General features: G+C 39.7%; 2 protein-coding genes across 8 annotated transcripts in view; both read left to right on the plus strand.

Annotated features, from left to right (window-relative positions):
* The window catches only part of SCEL (sciellin), a 132,662-nt gene extending 127,922 nt beyond the window's left edge, over positions 1–4,740 (plus strand). The window contains exons 33-34 of the mRNA XM_063714831.1: positions 1,101–1,210; positions 4,402–4,740. Coding sequence (XP_063570901.1) covers positions 1,101–1,210; positions 4,402–4,740 — 449 coding nt within the window. The remainder of the gene's footprint in view (positions 1–1,100; positions 1,211–4,401) is intronic.
* A 23-nt stretch (positions 4,741–4,763) lies between these two features.
* Positions 4,764–21,126, plus strand: part of SLAIN1 (SLAIN motif family member 1) — a 65,836-nt gene continuing 49,473 nt past the window's right edge. For 2 of the 7 annotated variants that reach the window (XM_054528699.1, XM_024257626.2), the window contains exon 1: positions 4,764–5,623. In XM_054528699.1, the coding sequence (XP_054384674.1) occupies positions 4,992–5,623 (632 nt within the window). In that variant the 5' untranslated portion in view covers positions 4,764–4,991. Of the gene's footprint in view, positions 5,624–5,652; positions 8,408–21,126 lie in introns of those variants that run through there. The other 5 variants (XM_054528698.1, XM_054528700.2, XM_054528703.1 and 2 more) reach the window with 3 other exon arrangements.

Here is a 21,126-nt window from a genome sequence, read left to right on the forward strand (position 1 = left end):
TTACTGTTTTCTAATCTATGCTTGGTGACCTTTAAAGTTCCAGTAATATTTGCCTGTTAATGAATCAGACTTTGTTCAAGGCATTCCATTGACTGATTTTGCATTAATCAATTGTTTTTTACTTAAAAGCCACAAAGACCAGAGCAGAGTACTCTGCTTGGTGCTGCTTAAGACCTAAAAAGAGATACTACAGTTTAGGAGCTTGGCCTCTGAAATCAGACTGCTTAGCTTCAAATCCTGGTTCTGCCACTTATGGCTGGGTAACTGTGGGCAAATTGACCTCTCTGTGCCTCAGTTTTCTCATTTATAAAATAAGGATAATTATCTCAAGGAGTTGTTTGACAATTTAATAACTTAATAAATGTAAAGGGTTTAGAGCAATTCTTGGCATTTAGTAAGCACTAGATAGCTTCTAAGATAAATTGTAGAAAGTGTCCTTCTAATGGCAGTAATACATATGTGAGCTATTCATAAAAACAAAACAAATCGACCACAGAGGAAAAGATATTGATGAAGAATTACAGCTGGGTACTATTTCCTAGTTTTCATCCCATGAGGACTGATAAATGAATATCACAATACTTGCCCTGATGCCTTACCTAACAGCTTGATGAGGAGAACCAAATGAGATAATGAATTCTCTTAAATGAGGAGATCCAAATGAGATAATGGATTCCTTCCTTCCTTCTTTCCGTCCTTCCTTCCTCCCTCCCTCCTTCCCCTTCCTTCCTTCCTTCTTTCTTTTCTTTCCTTCTCTTTCTTCTTGCCTTCTCTTCCTCTCTTGCCTGCCTGCCTGCCTTTCTTCCTCTCTCTCTTTCTTTTAGAGATGAAATATCACTATGTTCCCCAAGCTGGCCTTGAATTCCTGGGCTCTAGCAATCCTCCTTTCTCAGCCTCCTGAGTAGCTGGGACTACAGACACGTGCCTCCATGCCTGGTTGAAATAATGTTTGCTTTCTACTTGAAGCCTTCCCAAAATTTTTAGCCAAAATTGCTCCTTCTTGATCACTCCCTATGCTGTTTATTTATATTTTCTTCATGATACACAACACTAATTTTTGTGTTATAGTTAGTTGTTTATATGCTTCTTTCTCCAACTAGATAAGGCCTTGATGGTGGAGACACCGGTTTCTTACTCACTTCTTAAAACTCATCTAGCACTTGAAAATAATAGACGTGTAATGAGTGTTTATTCTAAAGGGCTCTTACAGGTATAGCTTGACAAATCAACAGAATGATTATTATTACTATTATTGTTATTATAACTACCACCACATGTGACCTTATAGGGCATAATTATGTGGGTTTTGGGCATGAACATGAGTAGTAGAGTTGGGTGGGGTTAGAATGGAGCAACTCACACAGGGATTTTTTTTTTTTTAATAAATTCTGACTTCTTGTATTTCTGTTTTCTCTTTCCATAATCTCCCTACATTAAAATACAACACATTAGGTGCAGCAAGTATTTTCCTGGCTATTAACTGGGTCAGATGTAAAATAATTGATTATTATGGGATCTGCAAAAAGCCTCTAGTCTTCCCATGTTGTTACCATATGATAAATAAGGTTTATGGAAATAGCTAATTATGTGTTTGTCTAAATTCCAGCTAGAACTTGGGGATTTATTTATTGATTCATTTATCCTTTAAAAATTTTTGAGTATTTCTTTGCCATGTGCTAGACACTGTGCTAGGCACTGCACACGGGCAATGCGACCTGGTTCGAGTCTATTCTGTATGTATAAACAGGAATCTCCATGAAGAGGCATAAGAATCACTCAAACATTGTGGTTCAAATCAACTTGAAAACACAGTTGGGGATCTTTGATCTTAGTTTAACATATTAGGTTATTTTCTTTTCTTGCAGTAATTGGATCTATAAACTTGAATTAATGTAGTGCTCATATTAGGGTATGTCAGCTGCACTGATCGCAAAATTTAAACATATGAATCTTATTCTAGGAGAAATTTTACTCTGGCCCACTAGCAACTGCTAAGAACCATCATTTTCATGAGTGAACTTGGGCAAGTAACATAACCTTGTAAGCTCATCTGTAAAACTGGGATAATAACAAGCTGTTTCTAGATTTCCTTTGAGAATTATTTTTATATACTCAAGAACCTATGGGTGCTTTGGCGATTCTGTTGCTGGATCTATTTAATGTTCATAGACACTATTAGAAATATATGTCAAAAATACTAATTAAAATAAGTTCATGTGCTCTCTTAAAATTCACTAGAGTGATGATAGTTCTGAAGTGTAATGAATAGAGAGAAATATGCATTTCTTTATCCAGTTTTGAATGTGTGATATGTGGATGTTTCACATTACCTTATGGTGTATCAAATGTATGCTTAAAGCATAAACTTTTAAATGAGACATGCACTTTCATTTTTCATATCCTCTTTGTAAACCTCTGAAATCACCTACATATTTTATTTAAAATCAAAACATTACAATTGAGCAACTACAGCATGCAATTTCTTTCAAAACACAAAGCTTACTAATTTGCATCAAAATAAAAAAATCAAGACTGCTTAATTAAAACCTTGACATCATCAACCTCTTTAATTATACGTTAAAGAGACTGGCATCCTGGGGACACCAACTTGAAATCAGTGCGCATTTTGAGTGTCTCTGGTGTGTGTACATGTGCAATTCACAGAAGGGAAAAAAAGAGGGGCATTAAGAGAAAGCAAAAACATGACTTAAATTTTCTTTGGACATTAATAATTTCACACTTTTAAAACAGGTAGGAAAAGGGCAAATTTGTCTTTTCAGAAGAATAATGCAGACTAGAATTGTAAAACAATGTTTCATCTCTTTTCTATGTCTAAATTTCAATGCATGCTTTCTTTTTAAAGAACAAAGATTTTTATGATAATTATTACTTAGAAAACAGGGTTCAAAAGCTTGACTACTGCTTGTTGGATGTATATAGACCATATTGGGTAAATGAAGGAGGAGAGGGCTGTCTGTTTCTCTCCTTTAGAGTGTATATAAATTGTGCAGTAAAATGACTGCTTTTCTTTACATCTTAATTCTTGTTGTCTTCACTATTATGTGCCTATTCCCAATTTCTTTCTCTAGTGTGGGACCCAGCAGTTCTTTGTTCTCATTGTGTCTGTCGTCTCCCTTTCTTTGTGTTGCAGGGAGATACTGCTACCCGCATCTGCCACTGAGCATGCGGGAAAAATCCTTCAATAGATTCTTTACTTAGGACTTTCAGTAGTATTACTCCACTTCTCCAGGTTTTGGTAATAACCAAAAAAATCGTAAAGATAGACAGAAACTTGGAAAGGTGATGGGTGATACAGGTGGTCAGGTGGTGGGCTAGCAAGCTGGGACACAGGGAAGGTTAAGGGAGTCATCACACGCATTTATCTAATTTATGGAAGATCTCACCAAGCATGTTAAATGCAGAACATCCACCCTGCACACAGAAGCTAGAGATGTAGATTAACAACAGAGAAGATACAAGTGTTTCTGAGCAGGAAGACACAAAACCATATCTAAAACCAGTAGATACAATGTGTTAGCAGTTCCAGAGAAATTAGGTACATTGTCACAAAGATTGGTATGTAAAGTCCCTAGCAAGGACTTTCACTAGACAGTATATCATCTGAGGATGAGAACCAGTGGTGTAGATTTTTCTAATAATATAATCTCAGGTTTTCCTCTGATTGTGTTAAACACTCAAAATGCTAAGTCAGTATTCATTGAACACAACTCGATGAAATTCTTTTGCTTAAAATCCTCTTTAAAAAGAGCAGATTTGCTCATGTTTTCCAAGTGGTAAGAAATAGCAGGTTTGCAGGTGAGATTAAAGTGTATTGGGTAGAATTCTGAGGTTTTCTGTTTTCTGCTTTCCCACCAGCAAGCCTGACTTTAATAATTTATACATTATTTAATAGAAGGAGCACTAAACAATTTTACTCATATTTCTCCCCATAACCATTTTTGCCTATTGTACTCATTGCCCGCATCACGAGCTCTTAGAATGGTTCCTGGCACAGAGTAGGTGCTCAAAGATCTTTTGTTTGGGGAATGCGTGAATATACAGAGTATGAAAAAAAAAAGCAGTTCTTCTTTTATTGTGACAAACAATGGTGGTAACAGTTCAAATTTGACTATTTTAGAATAAATAAGTAAACACTTGTCTCCTTAGCAGCTGGCCACTCTACCTCTTAGAGAGAGGGCTTTCTTCTCTTTCTTCTCGGTCTCCTGTCTCCCACCATTTTGTTTCTCTATTACCAATGAGTATATGAGTGGCATCGTCTCAAAGCCTTTCTGTTCCCCCTATCTCCACTTTTCGGTTTCTAGAATAACGATCCCCAGTCTTTAAGTTTTCTATAGGATTCGTTAGCCAGTGGCTATTAAGTGCTATCATGGAGCCTAACAGAGAGCTGGGAAGGGAGCAAACCAGCGGGCCGGAGGTGCACTACTCGAGGGCCAGCACCTGCAGCTGCTTCTTTGGGAACCCCCTGGTTCCCGCAACTGGCTCAGAGACCCGCGCAGTTCGCTGTCCCGACAGCGGCAGGAGGAGGTGCCTGTTGCGGGAAAGTTCAGGCCAGGTCCAATCAGGCACCTGGGACTAGGTAGCGAGGGTGGGTGCGGCTCCCCGGCCCCCACCCGGGCTGCCGGCCCCGCCCCCTGGGTGGGCTTCCCCACGGTTCTCCGCCCCCCACCCGACCCGCCCCCTCGGAGCTCTCGCCCCGCCCCGCCCCGGGGCCGCGGCTAAAACCCGGAGCCGTCGCGACGCCCAGGGGACTGGAGGGACGCACTGAGCATGTGCAGATCAGCTCGGTGGTGGCTGCCGCGGCCGGAGGCGAGGGCCCGGTGCTGATGCGAACCGCCGGCTCGGCCTCAGCCCGCGCGTGGTCGGCCCCCCAGGCCGGGGCGACAGGGAAGGAGTCGTAGCCTCCCCGTGGCCCGAAGAGCCGGCGCGGCGGCGCGCACTCCCCGGCGGCCGCGGCGCCCTCGGGGCCCACGATGATGGCGGAGCAGGTGAAATGCGCCTCGGCGGGGGTCAGCTCTGGAGCGGGCTCCGGGCCGGTGGTGAACGCAGAGCTGGAGGTGAAGAAGCTGCAGGAGCTGGTGCGCAAGCTGGAGAAGCAGAACGAGCAGCTGCGGAGTCGAGCGGCCAGCGCGGCCGCCGCCCCGCACCTGCTACTGCTGCCGCCGCCGCCGCCGCCCGCCGCGCCGCCCCCCGCTGGGGCCTGCAGCCCGTTGGGTCCTCGGAGCCCCCCGGCAGCCACGGCCACCGCCGCGGCCTCAGGGGGCCTGGGGCTCGGGCTGGCGCTGGGCGCGGGGAGCGGTGGCGGCAGCGGTAGTGGCAGCGGCGGTGGCTCCAGCCCCGCGTTCCCGGGCACCTTCTGCCTGCCTAGCTCCGCGCCCTCCCTGCTTTGCAGCCTGGCGCAGCCACCCGAGGCGCCCTTCGTCTACTTCAAGCCGGCAGCAGGCTTCTTCGGCGCGGGCGGTGGCGGGCCGGAGACGGGGGGCGCGGGGACGCCGCCGGGGGCAGCTGCAGCGCCGCCTTCGCCGCCCCCCACGCTGCTGGACGAGGTGGAACTGCTGGATCTGGAGAGCGTAGCCGCCTGGCGGGACGAGGACGACTACACCTGGTACTGCCTGGCTCCGCTCCCTCCCCGAGACCCTGGCCTCGGGGGCTGCGGGCACCGGGGAGCAGGGGCGGGGGGCGGACGGGGGTCCCCTCGCGACAGCCGGCGTGACTCCCCGCGGCTCCCGGAGGGGCCGACCCAGCAGGTGTTGAGCCAGGCGGTGACACTTCCCACGATGAGGCTTCTCACGAAGGCAGAAACCTGTTTTCTAATCGCTCCGACTGCGGATGAACCGGCCCCCCTTCCCCCCATCTGCCATGGGTTCTGCTATTTGCTGATTGTTGGGTCCCAAGCTCCTCGTTAGCATTAAGTGCAAAATCCATGTCATCTTGTCTTTTTGCTCAGTGCTGCTCTTTTCCCCAGTGTTTTCGGAGGGATGACGGGGGATGGTAGGGGTTGGCCTCTGTTTGCGACTGTTACTGTTCTTTCGTTTTAAACGAACGCTGGACAGGATTTGCGTGCTCTTCCTCCTCGGGTGGCATCGGAAGCCGCGCAGTGATGGATCTCTCTTTATAGAGAGGTTCGTTCTTGCTGTTTGAATTTTGCAGTCGTGTGCCCTTTTGCGTTGCATTTTCATTGAAATCTTATTTTCAGAGACTGACTTGCTTTTTAAAATGGGGTGACCTCACTGGCTTTCCCATAAATAGTGCCAATAAAGAGGACTTTTCTTGGAGTGGAATGAACAGGTGGGAGGGACTTTTTTATTTATTTATTTTTTTACCTAGGAACCAACGAACTGTCTTTAATTTTTTAAATTAAACGGTAGAAGAAAAGTGAGATTAGAGAAGCCTTATGTTCTTATTTCTTAGAAACTTTTTAGCTTGGTTATCAGAAAACTTGAGGCTGACAGCATTTATTCAGTTGACATCTGGTTAGCACTGTCTACTTTCCATGAATGAGTAACTTTAGGGGGAGGCTTGCTGTAGTCCTTCTTTACTTTAGGTCCTTTTTATGTAGGACCCTTTCTGTTTTTCCAAGCTGGATTTTCGTTACTTTCTTTGTGTCTCTGTTGCATGATTGCATGGAAGGGATTGGGAAACGGAGATCCTTACTGGTTTCCTATTGGGAACTGCAGTGTTCCTTTTCCCTTACACTCTATCATGTGAGAGCTCTAACTGTAAAGTACAGTAGTTAATTGGTTTGATTCAAGAATCAAAATATGTGGAGTTACAGTAAGCCTTTCAGAGGTGTATTCATCATCCACCTTAATACTTTTTGGCAGCTGTGCAGGTAGCTCAAGGTGTAAAAAAATCAAACAACTCATCACTTTCGGGAACTTAAAGCCATTCTTTCAAAACTGCACCCTTCTTTCTATAAAGCCCAGGGTGTATTGTAATCTCAGTTTCAGCCTGAATGTGGTACTAGGAAATGCTCTCATGATGGTCCTTAGATTTCACTAATAACTCTCAGCCCTTGTGCCACTTTCAAATTATTTTAGGTTGATTTAGTCCCTACTTAGCCTTTTCTGATGGTGTGTATGTAAACAGTGGAAGGAAACTTGTTTACATTTTTGATGGGGAGATATATGGGATCAGTTTTATGCTTAAAATATTTGCATTTTAAAATTTATTGTGATATTGTTTGTAAATATGAGATTAGTAATCTATTAATAACTTTCCTTCTTTTGAATGGATTTCTGTCATATTTAGTTAGCATCCTACTATTACTAGTATTTTGGTACCTAGGCTTTCTTTTTATAGTTTAATTTTGTCCAAATAGCATTGAAATAACCAACTTTAACAGAAATCACCCACTTAGTGGTATTAGTATATTAGCTCTTCAGATGGTTTGAAGCAAATCAAAGTTGAAGCAGGTTCTATTTCATTCAACAAGTATATAGGTGAAAAAATCAAAGCCTTGATGCTTTACAAATGTTTCTAGAGACAAATGGCAGAGAATCTTCCTGAAAACAAGCCTGGGATTAGAATTCCAGGTGGAAAAACAAGGAGGGTTCATTAATCTTAGTGGGATGGTCTTAAAAATTTTAAAGTTACCTGATTTACATAATTTTATTATCACATTTTATGCATCAAGATTTTTTTTGCATTGCAAATCTTTTTGATGAAGAAAATATCAACAGGATTTAATTTTTAAAGCTTAACCCACTTGTTAATGCTTGCAAAGCACTCTGTTCCTTTATCACTGCAGACTATAGTGTCCCTGTCGTGTGGTCTCGGAAATAAGAGTGCTGTTCATTTGGATTCCCTGATATGTTTGCAGGATGGCAACTTATTTTTATTTCCTGTGTTTATTAAGAAACAACTGGAGTGGGTATATAGTACCTTATTTTAAAAATATTTAAAACTACAAGTTTTACATGCTCATTGTAAAAAAACTAAAACATAGATGTAGGTATAAGGTCACAAAAATTATCTTCCTTGTTCCCAATTTATTACCGTGACTCAGAATTCACCCTGTTAATACTCTGTAGATCCTTCAAGATAAAAAAATATAATTACAAAAATCAATATACAAACATATACACATCAGTTTTTTTTTAACACTTGCCTTTCATTGACCATACATTGGACATTTGTGTATTCATGTGACATCACGTCTCCCAGTAACAAAGGCATCATTATTAGAGTCACAATATTAAGGAACAAGTTACTGTTAACTGTATCACCTACAGTTTTTCATGCATTTTTTATTATGATTTCATCCTAATGGGTTGAACAAAATGTATTTGCTTATTTATTTAGAATAGTACTTCCTGCTAAAATGTCATAAGTTCAGGAAAGTTTACAAATGTAGATTAATCACTGGATATTTTAGCTATTCTTTTATGTAAGTATATCTTTTCTAATAAAACCTTAGAATACATTATTTTCCTTTTATTAACAACTTGGACAAAATTTGGGTTAAGAGTTATGTGTATAAGGAAAATCATGACTAACAGAACCAATATTTTCTTTATGATAGTTCATTAGTTAATGATTAACCAGGTCTTTGAGATCTTTTTTCTGAATAATTATTTAACCTATAAGTAGTGTCTTAAAAAAAACAACTTTAAGGAGAATGGAGTGTTATGCTCTCCCTTTTGACAAAAAAACTTTGATGAAACAATTTTCTTATTTCTTTGAATATTTATCTTAATTGAATTTTAAGTCTTGAATGTTGCCTTAATACTACCTGATTATCTTAGCACAGTATTGCTGGAATTAAGTGTCTCAGAAAGTTAAAGTTGATGGCAATTCCAGAACCTGAATTCTGAAGTCCTCTTATAGCCCTATAGTAAAACTCTCATCCTGCTATACTGATTCCTCAGTTATCTTACTAATTTGATAGGCTTAGATCTCCGGAAGACCATTGGCTAGAAAGGAAAAGGGAAAAGTCTGAGTATCAGGAGCAAATAAAAAGCTCAGAGGGACTAAAATATCCATGCATACATGGGACACAGTGTGATTGGATGCTTTTTCTATCTTTATGGAAGAAATGTTTTTAAGATTTATATTTGTCCCAATGACACCAGTCTGTGAAGCACCAGAGTACAAACAGAATAAGTCAGATTGGTCTAAAGTGACAATGGGAGCCATTAGTTAACTGCATACTAGACCTTCCTATGACCTGTTTCAGCCCTCTTATTTCAGTGTTGAGGGACAGGAGCTCTGAGGCAAAATGGCTTATGTAAGCTCTTCTAGTTACTGATAGAGTTCAGACTAAAAATCAGATTATTTGTCCAGATTCAGAAGTGTTTACATCACTGATATTTTTTTTTCCCCAGAGCTAGCTGTGTAACTCATTAGTAAGTTTATAAAGTCAATTTCGTGGATTGACCAGCATTTTTAAAAAGTGAAGTGCAGTAGAATAGAAAATCAGAGTTTATCACATCTTATAATACAATGCTTGCTTTAATTAAATGTGTTTCAGTTTTATAGATGTGGAAATATTAAACGTATTTTTGCATTATGATCAAAGTTAGAAAAACTCTATACTGTTTGAAAGCAAAATGGAGAAAGCAGGTGGAAAAGCACTGAAGATAGTATAGTACTCTGAAGGGAAGTTAGGTCTTGCACACCTCAACCAGGAAGACGGTTCTATATGAGAAAATGCCACGATAAAAATAAGTCAGCCAATATAAAATACAGCCATATAAGGAGGCTTTATTTTAGTAGAATGACAATTAACAGAACATTGAGACTATATAAACAGGATGTGGCAAGGATTTTTAACTTTTCCAACTGGGAAAGACAATACAAAAGTTGTTAATTATGCAAGGAAAAATGGTGACTTGTACAAATTAAGGAAAATTTAATGAATGAGATATTCATCTTCCACATGTAATACCAAGACCCCAGACAGCTGGCTAACATCATTGCCAATTTTTCATCAAAGCTGTTGAACACCTTGTGCTATACATATGGCACAGCTAAATTAGACCACCTAAACTGCTTTTTGCATAATTGATTTTCAGTGAAAAGACCAGAGGGTGCTTCCCTTTCTGACAGTGCTAATTGAAAATGTACAATGTTTTCTAGGAGCAAATGGAGTTGACTGAAGTGTATGATGTGTGTTTGAAATAAGTAACTTTTAAATGTTGAAGTGAGGTGCTGAAGTAGTTTAGCTCTAACTGGGTGAGGCAGGGTTGGGGGTGGAGGGAAAGTTTGTTATAGGACAGCTTAGTAAGTTAAAGCTTGAACTTCATGTATCCTTTTAAGAGCCTGTTGGAACTAAGTATTGTAGCGGCTATCTAGTTTGATCTTAGCAGGTGCCAGTGACTCAAACACTGTTACAGAGAACTAAAGATTTGTTGATCGTGCTTATTAGTGTTGATGTTTCAGCTTTCCTTAAAATAAAACTTGCAGTGATTGAAGGCTCTTAAAATTATTTGTCTGAAAATTACCACATATTACTTTTCAGTGGCAGGTCTAAAAAAAAATATATATATATATACACATATGTATACACACATATATATACACATATATATGTATATATTATGTATACATATATATAATATACATACATATATAAAATATATGCTTGTATATATAAAATATATACATATATAAAATATATGTATGTATATATATGACTGTACCATTTGTTTTTTGTATTATCTGCAAAAAGATGACTTTAGAACCAAATATTTTGAGAATAACTGAGACTTTGTTTTCCAGACAATTGTCATACTTCATTGGAAACATTCAGGGTTATCATGGGCTTTGTATTATTTTTGGTCTCCCAGCATAGAATGTGATGTGTATGGAAAAGAAGGGGTTCTATGAGAAGGATAGTAGTTTCTGGTGTGTGTGGTTTGGAAGCAGTTGAAGAAAAGTTAAAGAAAATTAGAGTGACATTCCAAATAGTAGTTTGAAATGTATATTTCAAATATAATTTGAAGAATTCTGAAAATTTAGATTAAGACTTTTCAGATGCTCTTGCCAGAATCCAATATACCATTAATGAAACTACTGAAGTTGAAAAAAATGTTTATAAGTCACTAGAATGTATGATGCACTAATGATGGCCAGATAGGATATTGTAAATGTTACTTGCATTCTAATGACAATGAATAAAGTGATTTTTAAAATGACTCTTTGGAGGGTTAGAACTATATAGGAGAAATACAGATTTTTTTTTCTTAAACCTTGCCTATCTAATTTTGGAGCTGTGTTGTACTCAAGGAGTTTTTAGCCACATGATCTCTATAACTAGTTTTTTGTATTATCTGCAAAAAGATGACTTTAGAACGAAATATTTTGAGAATAACTGAGATTTTTTTTCTAGACAATTGTCATACTTCACTGGAAACATTCAGGGTTATTGTGGGCTTTTTCTTTCTTTAAATCCAGCTCTAGGCCAAATTATAGAAACACTAGGCTCAAAGCTATCCTGCTTACTGTCAGGAGACTGACTCTGAAAATGATCACTTCTGTCTTAATGCCATACATTTGTGTAGCACCTCAACAGTTTTATCAAAATAATATAATAAATAACATGTTAGTAGTTTTCAAACTCCTCTCATTAGGCTTATTACAGGAAGCAGTTCTCTACTCCCTCCTCCTGCTGAGTCCTTCACATAGGCATCACTTTATACTCTACTAGCTGTTTCTTTTTCCTAAACAGTCTTTATACTTTTATGATCTTAGATATCTATGGACTTATTATGAAAGATGAAAACTTAGCTCTCTTCCTCTCACCCTTGACTACCATATCTCTTTTCCCTTCTCATAATGGTTTTTATGGTTTTTCTTTTATATTTAATGTCTGCATTATGATTATAATTTACTAGCTGAGTCCTGTTAATTGCATGTTAAACATGTATTTTCTCTGACCCCTTTGTTCCTCCAAGAGTTAGTAATGGCCCTTCTTCTCTCCTCTTCACTTTCTTTAATCACCTATCAGAAATTATTTCCCCAAACACGCTAAAGGAGCCATAAAATCCCTCGTTAAGGTCATGCACATTTGGCAATCTGTTAAATCTGCTTTTTTAAAATTTATATTGTAGTGCTATCCCCTCTGAAACTCTTAATCTCATTGCTGTAGTTTTTACTGTTTGCCCCCTAAGCTGGATGCATACTGCTGTTGCCACGGGAACTCTTTCAGTTTCTTGGCTAATGTGGATTCCCTTCTTCTTAAATCCTTTTCCTTTGTATTTTATTTATTCTCTTAGGTGGGGCACAGCCTTCAATAGCTTTCTGAGAAAGGAGACCTGCATGAGAGGCACACTTTGAGATCCTGCATATTTGAAAATGTCATTATTCTGCCCTTACATAAGATTCATAGTTGGACTGGCTATGAAAGTCTAAGTTAACCTTTCCCTCATGTTTGAAGGCACTGTTCCATTTTGTTCTAGCTTCTGTTATGTTCTAGCTATTGAGTGCACTGTGTTTGGGTATGTAATCCTTTTTGACTTTTTCTTTTGCTCCCTTTATTCCTAGTATTCTAAAATGTCATGTTGTACCTTGGTATGGGTTATTTTATTTGGTATACTGGACATTCGTGCACACTTTCACTCTAGAATTGCATGGCCTGACTTCCACTCTGGAAATTTTCTTGCTTTTTTTTTTTTCTTCAAAATAACTTTCCAGTTTCTTTCTTTTCTTTCTTTCTTTTTTTTTTTTTTTTAAGAACTTGTAACAGACAGATGTAGGTCATTCCATCTGGCTTAATCACTTGATTTTCTTATCTGTCTTATCCCATTGCTAATCTGTCTTTATTTTGTTTTCAGGAGACTTCTTCAACTTGATATTCCAAACTCATTTATTGACTCTTTTGTTTTTGCTATGATAGTCTCATTTCCCAAGCATGAATAAACTGTTTTTTTTCAATATCCATGTGTATGTGTGTGCTTGTGTGTGTGTGAATGTAACATTTTCTTTTAGATGATATAAATTATATTCATCTTGAAATTTTCATGTGTTCCCTGCATTGTTTTTCTCTTTGGTTCTCTTTACCCCCTCTACTTTTAGTCTCAGTGTTTCACGTAAAAGGAATATTTCACATATTTGCTGTCACTGGTTGTCTGTTCATACCCAAAGGAGGTACTGAAGCTGATCTAAAACTCTTAATGGATGGAGCTCCTTGGTGCAGTTTACTAGTGATTGGATGGGTAGCCAGCCCACATTCAAGCATCTCTAGGTCTTCTCTTGGATTCATCTTTTTCTCTATGCATAAACCTTCTATACTCCTAGGAGATGTAAGCAAGGCAGTCATTTCTAGGAATATAAAGAGAGAAATGGGACCAGAATTCTAATGAGTCAGCATGTGGACTTCCATTTAATGTTTGGTTAAGTAAGGTACCTCATTTATCCTTCAGCTAAGTTTGGTGTGCCTGAAGTCAGGGCTTCTCTGGATCAGCTTATTCACATAGCAAAGTCTCTGGTCTCAGGTTGAGATGAAGAGGGGTGGTAGGACTGGTTGTATTGGAGGGGATTTGGGATTCCAGTTGTCCCTTAGGTAGACTTTCAACTGGATTCACTGCTTTTAGTGCCATGATCATCCCTACCTTCTATGAAATGCGGGGTGGGAATGAGATATAGTACCAGACAATAGGAATTGGACTATGGAGTATGAAAGAGAAATCTCCATAAGTGAACATGGCATAGTGGGTCACTTAGAAACTGAATGTGCCTGTAGAAATGAGCATTCCTTTTGAATATGCTGTGAGGCAGTGTGGACAAATGAAATATTTGTATCACATAGGCCCTAAGTAATTGAAGACACCTTACCGTGGTGTTCCCCTACAAACAAAAAAAGGACTCTACCAAAAAAAGTGAATGGGAGTATCTGGAATCCAGAGTCAAGCTGGTTGGAGGAAGCTTCCTAGCAGCAGAAGAGATCAGCAATTCTCCCATTGGATACTGGAGGTAGCAGGCAGAGCAGTGCTTTAGATAGCAGCTTCAGATGGTAGCTGAGAGGGATTTGAAAACAACAGGCACAAGCTCAGCAGAAACATGAATTCTCCCAGCAGAGGTTGACAGACACCTCATTCGGGAGAGCTCTGGCTCGCATCTGGCAGGTGCCCCTCTGGAACAAAGCTTCCAGAGGAAGGAACAGGCAGCAATCTTTGCTGTTCTGCAGCTACTGCTGGTGATACCTAGACATACAGAGTCTGGAGTGGACCTCAGGAAAACCCCAGCAGACCTGCAGCAGAGGAGTTTGACTGTTAGAAGGAAAACTAACAAACAGAAAGGAATAGCATCAACATCAATAAAAAGGACGTCCACACAGAAACCCCATCCAAAGGTCACCAACATCAAAGACCAAAGGTAGATAAATCCATGAAGATGAGGAAAAAACAGTGCAAAAAGGCTGAAAATTCCAAAAACCAGAACACCTCCTCTCCTCCAAAGGATCACAACTCATTGCCAGCAAGGGAACAAAACTGGACGGAGAATGAGTTTGATGAATTGACAGAAATAGACTTCAGAAAGTGGGTAATAACAAACTCTTCCAAGCTAAAGGAGCATGTTCTAATACAATGCAAGGAAGCTAAGAACTTTGAAAAAAGGTTGGAGGAATTGCTAACTAGAACAACCAGTTCAGGGAAGAACATAAATGACCTGATGGAGCTGAAAAACACAGCATGAGAACTTCATGAAGCATACACAAGTATCAATAGCCAAATCAATCAAGCAGAAGAAAGTATATCAGAGATTGAAGATCACCTTAATGAAATAAAGCATGAAGACAAGATTAGAGAAAAATGAATGAAAAGGAATTAACAAAGCCTCCAAGAAATATAGGACTATGTGAAAAGACCAAACCTACATTTGGTGTACCTGAAAGTGACTGGGAGAATGGAACCAAGTTGGAAAACACTCTTCAGGATATTATCCAGGAGACCTTTCCCAACCTGGCAAGACAGGCCAACATTCAAATGCAGGAAATACACAGAACACCACAAAGATACTCCTCGAGAAGAACAACTCCAAGACACATAATTGTCAGATTCACCAAGGTGGAAATGAAGGGAAAAAAGTTAAGAGCAGCCAAAGAGGGATTACCCACAAAGGGAAGCCCATCAGACTAACAGTGGATCTCTCTGCAGAAACCCTATGAGCCAGAAGGGAGTGGGGGCCAATATTCAACAATTTTCAACCCAGAATTTCATATCCAGCCAAACGAAGCTTCAAAAGCGAAGGAGAAATAAAATCCTTTACAGACAAGCTAATGCTGAGAGATTTTGTCACCTCCAGGCCTGCCTTACAAGAGCTCCTGAAGGAAGCACTAAATATATTGTTGTTGTTGTTTTTGAGACAGAGTCTCACTCTGTCACCCAGGCTGGAGTGCAATGGCGCGATCTCGGCTCACTGCAATCTCTTCCTCCCAGATTCAAGTGATTCCCCTGCCTCTGCCTCCTGAGTAGTTGGGATTACAGGCACCCACTACCACGCCTGGGTAATTTTTTGTATTTTTAGTAGAAGTGGGGTTTTGCCACATTGGTCAGGCTGGTCTTGAACTCCTGACCTCAGATGATCTGCCAGGCTCAGCCTCCCAAAGTGCTGGGATTACAGGTGTGAGCCACCACATCTGGCCTTGGAAGAACTAACAATGGAAAGGAAAAAACAGTACCAGCCACTGCAAAAACATACCAAATTGTAAAGACCATTGACATTATGAAGAAACCGCATCAACTAATGGGCAAAATAACCAGCTGGCATCGTAATGACAGGATCAAATTCGCACATAACAATATTAACCTTAAACGTAAATGGGATAAATGCCCCAATTAAAAGACACAGACTGGCAAATTGTATAAAGAGTCAAGACCCATTGGTGTGCTGTATTCAGGAGACCCATCTCACATACAAAGACACACATAGGCTCAAAATAAAGGGATGGAGGAATATTTACCAAGCAAATGGAAAGCAAAAAAAAAAAAAAAAAAAAAAAGCATGTGTTGCAATCCTAGTCTCTGATAAAACAGACTTTAAACCAACAAAGATCAGAAGAGACAAAGAAGGGCATCACATAATGGTAAAGGGATCAATGCAACAAGAAGAGCTAACTATCCAAAATATATATCCACCCAATACAGGAGCACCCAGATTCATAAAACAAGTTCTTAGCGACCTACAAGGAGACTTAGACTCCCACACAATAATAGTGGGAGACTCTAACACCCCACTGTCAATATTAGATCAATGAGACAGAAAATTAGCAAGGATATTCAGGACTTGAACTCAGCTCTGGACTAAGTGGGCCTAATAGACATCTACAGAACTCTCCACCCCAAATCAACAGAATATACATTCTTTTCAGCACCATGTTGCACTTATTCTAAAACTGACCACATAATTGGAAGTAAAACACTCCTCAGCAAAGGCAAAAAAATGGAAATCATAGCAGTCTCTCAGACCACAGTGCAATCAAATTAGAACGCAGGATTAAGCAACTGACTGAAAACCACATAATTACATGGAAACTGAACAACCTGCTCCTGAATGACTACTGGGTAAATAACGAAATTAAGGCAGAAATAAATAAGTTCTTTAAAACCAATGAGAACAAAGACACAATGTCCCAGAATCTATGGGACACAGCTAAAGCAGTGTTCAGAGGGAAATTTATAGCACTAAATGCCCACCAGAGAAAGCAGGAAAGATCTAAAATCAACACCCTAATATCACAATTAACAGAACTAGAGAAGCAAGAGCAAACTAAATTCAAAAGCTAGCAGATAACAAGAAATAACTAAGCGGAACTGAAGGAGATAGAGACATGAAAAACCCTTTTAAAAAATCAATGAATCCAGGAGCTGGTTTTTTGAAAAGACCAACAAAATAGATAGACTGCTAGCCAGACTATTAAAGAAGAAAAGAGAGAAGAATCAAATACACACAATAAAAAATGATAAAGGGGATATCACCACTGATCCCACAGAAATACAAACTACCATCTAAGAATACTATAAATACCTCTATGAAAATAAACTAGAAAATCTAGAAGAAGTGGATCAATTTCTGGACACAAACACCCTCCCCAGACTAAACCAGGAAGAAGTTGAATCCGTGAATAGACCAGTAACAAATTCTGGAATTGAGGCAGTAATTAATAGCCTACCAACCAAAAAAAGCCCAGGATCAGATGGATTCAGAGCCAAATTCTACCAGAGGTGCAAAGAGGAGCTGGTACCATTCCTTCTGAAACTATTCCAAACAATAGAAAGAGCGGGGCTCCTCCCTAACTCATTTTATGAGACCAGCATCATCCTGATACCAAAACCTGGCAGAGACACAACAAAAAAAGAAAATTTCAGCCCAATATCCCTGATGAACATCAATGTGAAAATCCTCAGTTAAAATACTGGCAAATTGAATCCAACAGCACATCAAAAAGCGTATCCACCACGATCAAGTCAGCTTCATCCCTGGGATGCAAGGCTGGTTCAACATATGCAAATCATAAACATAATCATCACATAAACAGAACCAATCACAAAACCACATAATTATCTCAATAGATGCAGAAAAAGCCTTCGATAAAATTTATCACCCTTTCATGCTTAAAAACTCTCAATAAACTAGGTATTGATGGAACATGTCTCCAAATAATAAGAGCTATTTATGACAAACCCACAGCCAGTATCATACTGAATTGGCAAAAGCTGGAAGCATTCCTTTTCAAAACTGGCACAAGACAAAGATGCCCTCTCTCACCACTCCTATTCAACATAGTATTGGAAGTTCTGGCCAGGGCAATCAGACAAGAGAAAGAAAGAAATGGTATTCAAATAGGAAGAGAGGAAGTCAAATTGTCTCTGTTTGCAGATGACATGATTGTATATTGAGAAAACCCCATCGTCGCAGCCCAGAATCTCCTTAAGCTGATAAGCAACTTCAGCAAAGTCTCAGGATACAAAATCAATGTGCAAAAATCACAAGTATTTCTATACACTAATAACAGATGAACAGCCAAATCATAAGCGAACTCCCATTCACAATTGCTACAAAGAGAATAAAATATCTAGAAATACAACTCACAAGAGATGTGAAGGACCTTTTCAAGAACTACAAACCACTGCTCAAGGAAATCAGAGCGGACACAAACAAATGGAAAAACATTCCATGCTCATGGATAGGAAGAATCAATATCGTCAAAATGGCCATAGTGCCCAAAGTAATTTATAGATTCAGTGCCATCCCCATCAAGCTACCATTGACTTTCTTCACAGAATTAGAAAAAACTATTTCAAATTTCATATGGAACCAAAAAAGAGCCCATATAGCCAAGACAATCCTAAGCAAAAAGAACAAAGCTGGAGGTATCATGCTACCTGATTTCAAACTCTACTACAAAGCTACAGTAACCAAAACAGCATGGTATCATGCTACCTGATTTCAAACTCTACTGCAAAGCTACAGTAACCAAAATAGCATGGTACTGGTACCAAAACAGATATATAGACCAATGGAACAGAACAGAGGCCTCAGAAATAATGCCACACATTTACAACCATCTGATCTTTGACAAACCTGACAAAAGCAAGTAATGGGGAAAAGATTCCCTATTTAATAAATGGTGCTGGGAAAACTGGCTAGCCATATGCAGAAAACTGAAAACAGACCCTTTCCTTACACCTTATGCAAAAATTAACTCAAGATGGATTAAAGATTTAAACGTAAGACCTAAAACTGTAAAAACCCTAGAAGAAAACCTGGGTAATACCATTCAGGACATAGGCATGGGCAAAGACTTCATGAGTAAAACACCAAGAGCAATGGCAGCAAAAGCCAAAATTGACAAATGGGATCTAATTAAACTAAAGAGCTTATGCAGCCTACTGAATGGGAGAAAATTTTTGCAATCTGTCCACCTGACAAAGGGCTAATATCCAGAATCTACAAGGAACTTAAATTTACAAGAAAAAAAAAAACCCATCAAAAAGTGGGTGAAGGATATGAACAGACACTTCTCAACAGAAGACATTTATGCGGCCAACAAACATGAATAAAAGCTCATCATCACTGGTCATTAGAGAAATGTAAATCAAAACCACGATGAGATGCCATCTCACACCAGTTAGAATGGCGATCATTAAAAAGTCAGGAAACAACAGATGCCGGAGAGGATGTGGAGAAATAGGAACACTTTTACACTGTTGGTGGGAGTGTAAATTAGTTCAATCATTGTAGAAGACAGTGTGGCGATTCCTTAAGGATCTAGAACCATAAATACCATTTGACCCAGCCATCCCATTACTGGGTATATACCCAAAGGATTATAAATCATTCTACTATAAAGACACATACACACGTATGTTTATTGTGGCACTGTTCACAATAGTGAAAACTTGGAACCAACCCAAATGCCCATCAATAGTAGACTGGATAAAGAAAATGTGGCACATACACACCATGGAATACTGTGCAGCCATAAAAAAAGGATGAGTTCATGTCCTTTGCAGGGACATGGATAAAGCTGGAAACCATCATTCTCAGCAAACTAACACAGGAACAGAAAACCAAACACTGCATGTTCTCACTCATAAGTAGGAGTTGAACAGTGAGAACACATGGACACAGGGAGTGGAACATCACACACCAGGGCCTGTCGAGGGGTGGGGGGCTAGGGGAGGGATAGCATTAGGAGAAATACCTAATGTAGATGACAGTTGATGGGTGCAGCAAACCACTATGGCACGTGTATACCTATGTAACAAATCCTGCACGTTCTGCACATGTATCCCGGAACTTAAAGTATAGTAATAAAAAAAATAAGGAAAATTGGTGAAAAAAGTATTGAGATAAGGAAACTCCACAGTTGACTAACTAGTGGCTCATTTCTGTCAGGGCTGTGGTATTCATGGCTTTTTACATACGTGGTAGATGGCAGCTATGAGTTTCTCATCTTAAGAACTCTGAGGACTGGTCATGGTGGATCACGCGCTCATCTTAAGAACTCTGAGGACTGGTCATGGTGGATCACGCCTGTAATCCCAGCACCTTGAGAGGCTGAGGCAGGAAGATCGCTTGAGCCCAGGCTTTTGAGACCAGGCTCGACAACATAGGAAGACCCCATCTCTACAAAAAAACTTAAAAAATAAAATAGCTGGGTGTGGTGGTGCATGCCTATGGTCCTAGCAACTCAGGAGGCTGAGGTGGGAGGATTACTTGAGCTCAGAAGGTCAAAGCTGCAGTGAGGTGTGTTTGTCCCACTGCACTCCAGCCTGGGTGACAGAGCAAGACTATGTCTCAAAACAAAACAAACAAAACCACAAAGCAGTGATTCCTTATCTTGTGACTTTTTAAAAATTGCTTTATTGGAATACAATTAATATGTAAACTGCACATTCTTGTAATGTACAATTTGATAGACTTTAACATGTATATATACCCAGGAAATCATGACCACAGTTAATGTGTAGTGAACAGATTTCAACACTTCACGTTTCCTGTGGCCCCTTGTTTTCCTTATTCTTTCCCTCCTGATCCTTGCTACCTCCAACCCAGGCAACCCCTGATCTGTTTTCTGTCAGTTTAGATTAGTTACCCAGACTGGAGTTCAGTGGCACTATCTCGGCTCACTGCAACCTCCACCTCTCGGGTTCAAATGATTCTCTTGCCTCAGCCTCCTGAGTAGCTGGGATTATAGGTGCATGCTACCACATGCAGCTAATTTTCGTATTTTTAGTAGAGACCGGGTTTCACCATGTTGGCCAGGATGGTCTTGATCTCCTGACCTTGTGATTTGTCCGCCTTGGTCTCTAAAAGTGCTGGGATTACAGGCAGTTTGCATTTTTTATAGTTTTATATCAATAAAGTCACAGAATATGTACTCTTCCATTTGTTTGTTTTGGTCTGGCTTCTTTCAAGCTAGATAGTTATTTTGAAATTCATGTTATTACATGAATCAGTAGTTCATTTTTATTGTGGGACCTGTTAGATTTCATCATTGTAACCATGGCTTGTTTATCCACTCATCTTTTGATGGGCACTTGGGTTGTTTTTAGTTTTGGGTTATGACAAATAAAACTGCAGACATTTATGTTTAAGTCTTCATATGAACATGCTTTCATTTCTCTTGGGTAAATACTTCTGACTTGAGTGTCTGGAACA

This window comes from Pongo abelii, chromosome 14 (genome assembly GCF_028885655.2).
Source record: "Pongo abelii isolate AG06213 chromosome 14, NHGRI_mPonAbe1-v2.0_pri, whole genome shotgun sequence".
In the NCBI taxonomy this organism is placed as follows: domain Eukaryota; kingdom Metazoa; phylum Chordata; class Mammalia; order Primates; family Hominidae; genus Pongo; species Pongo abelii.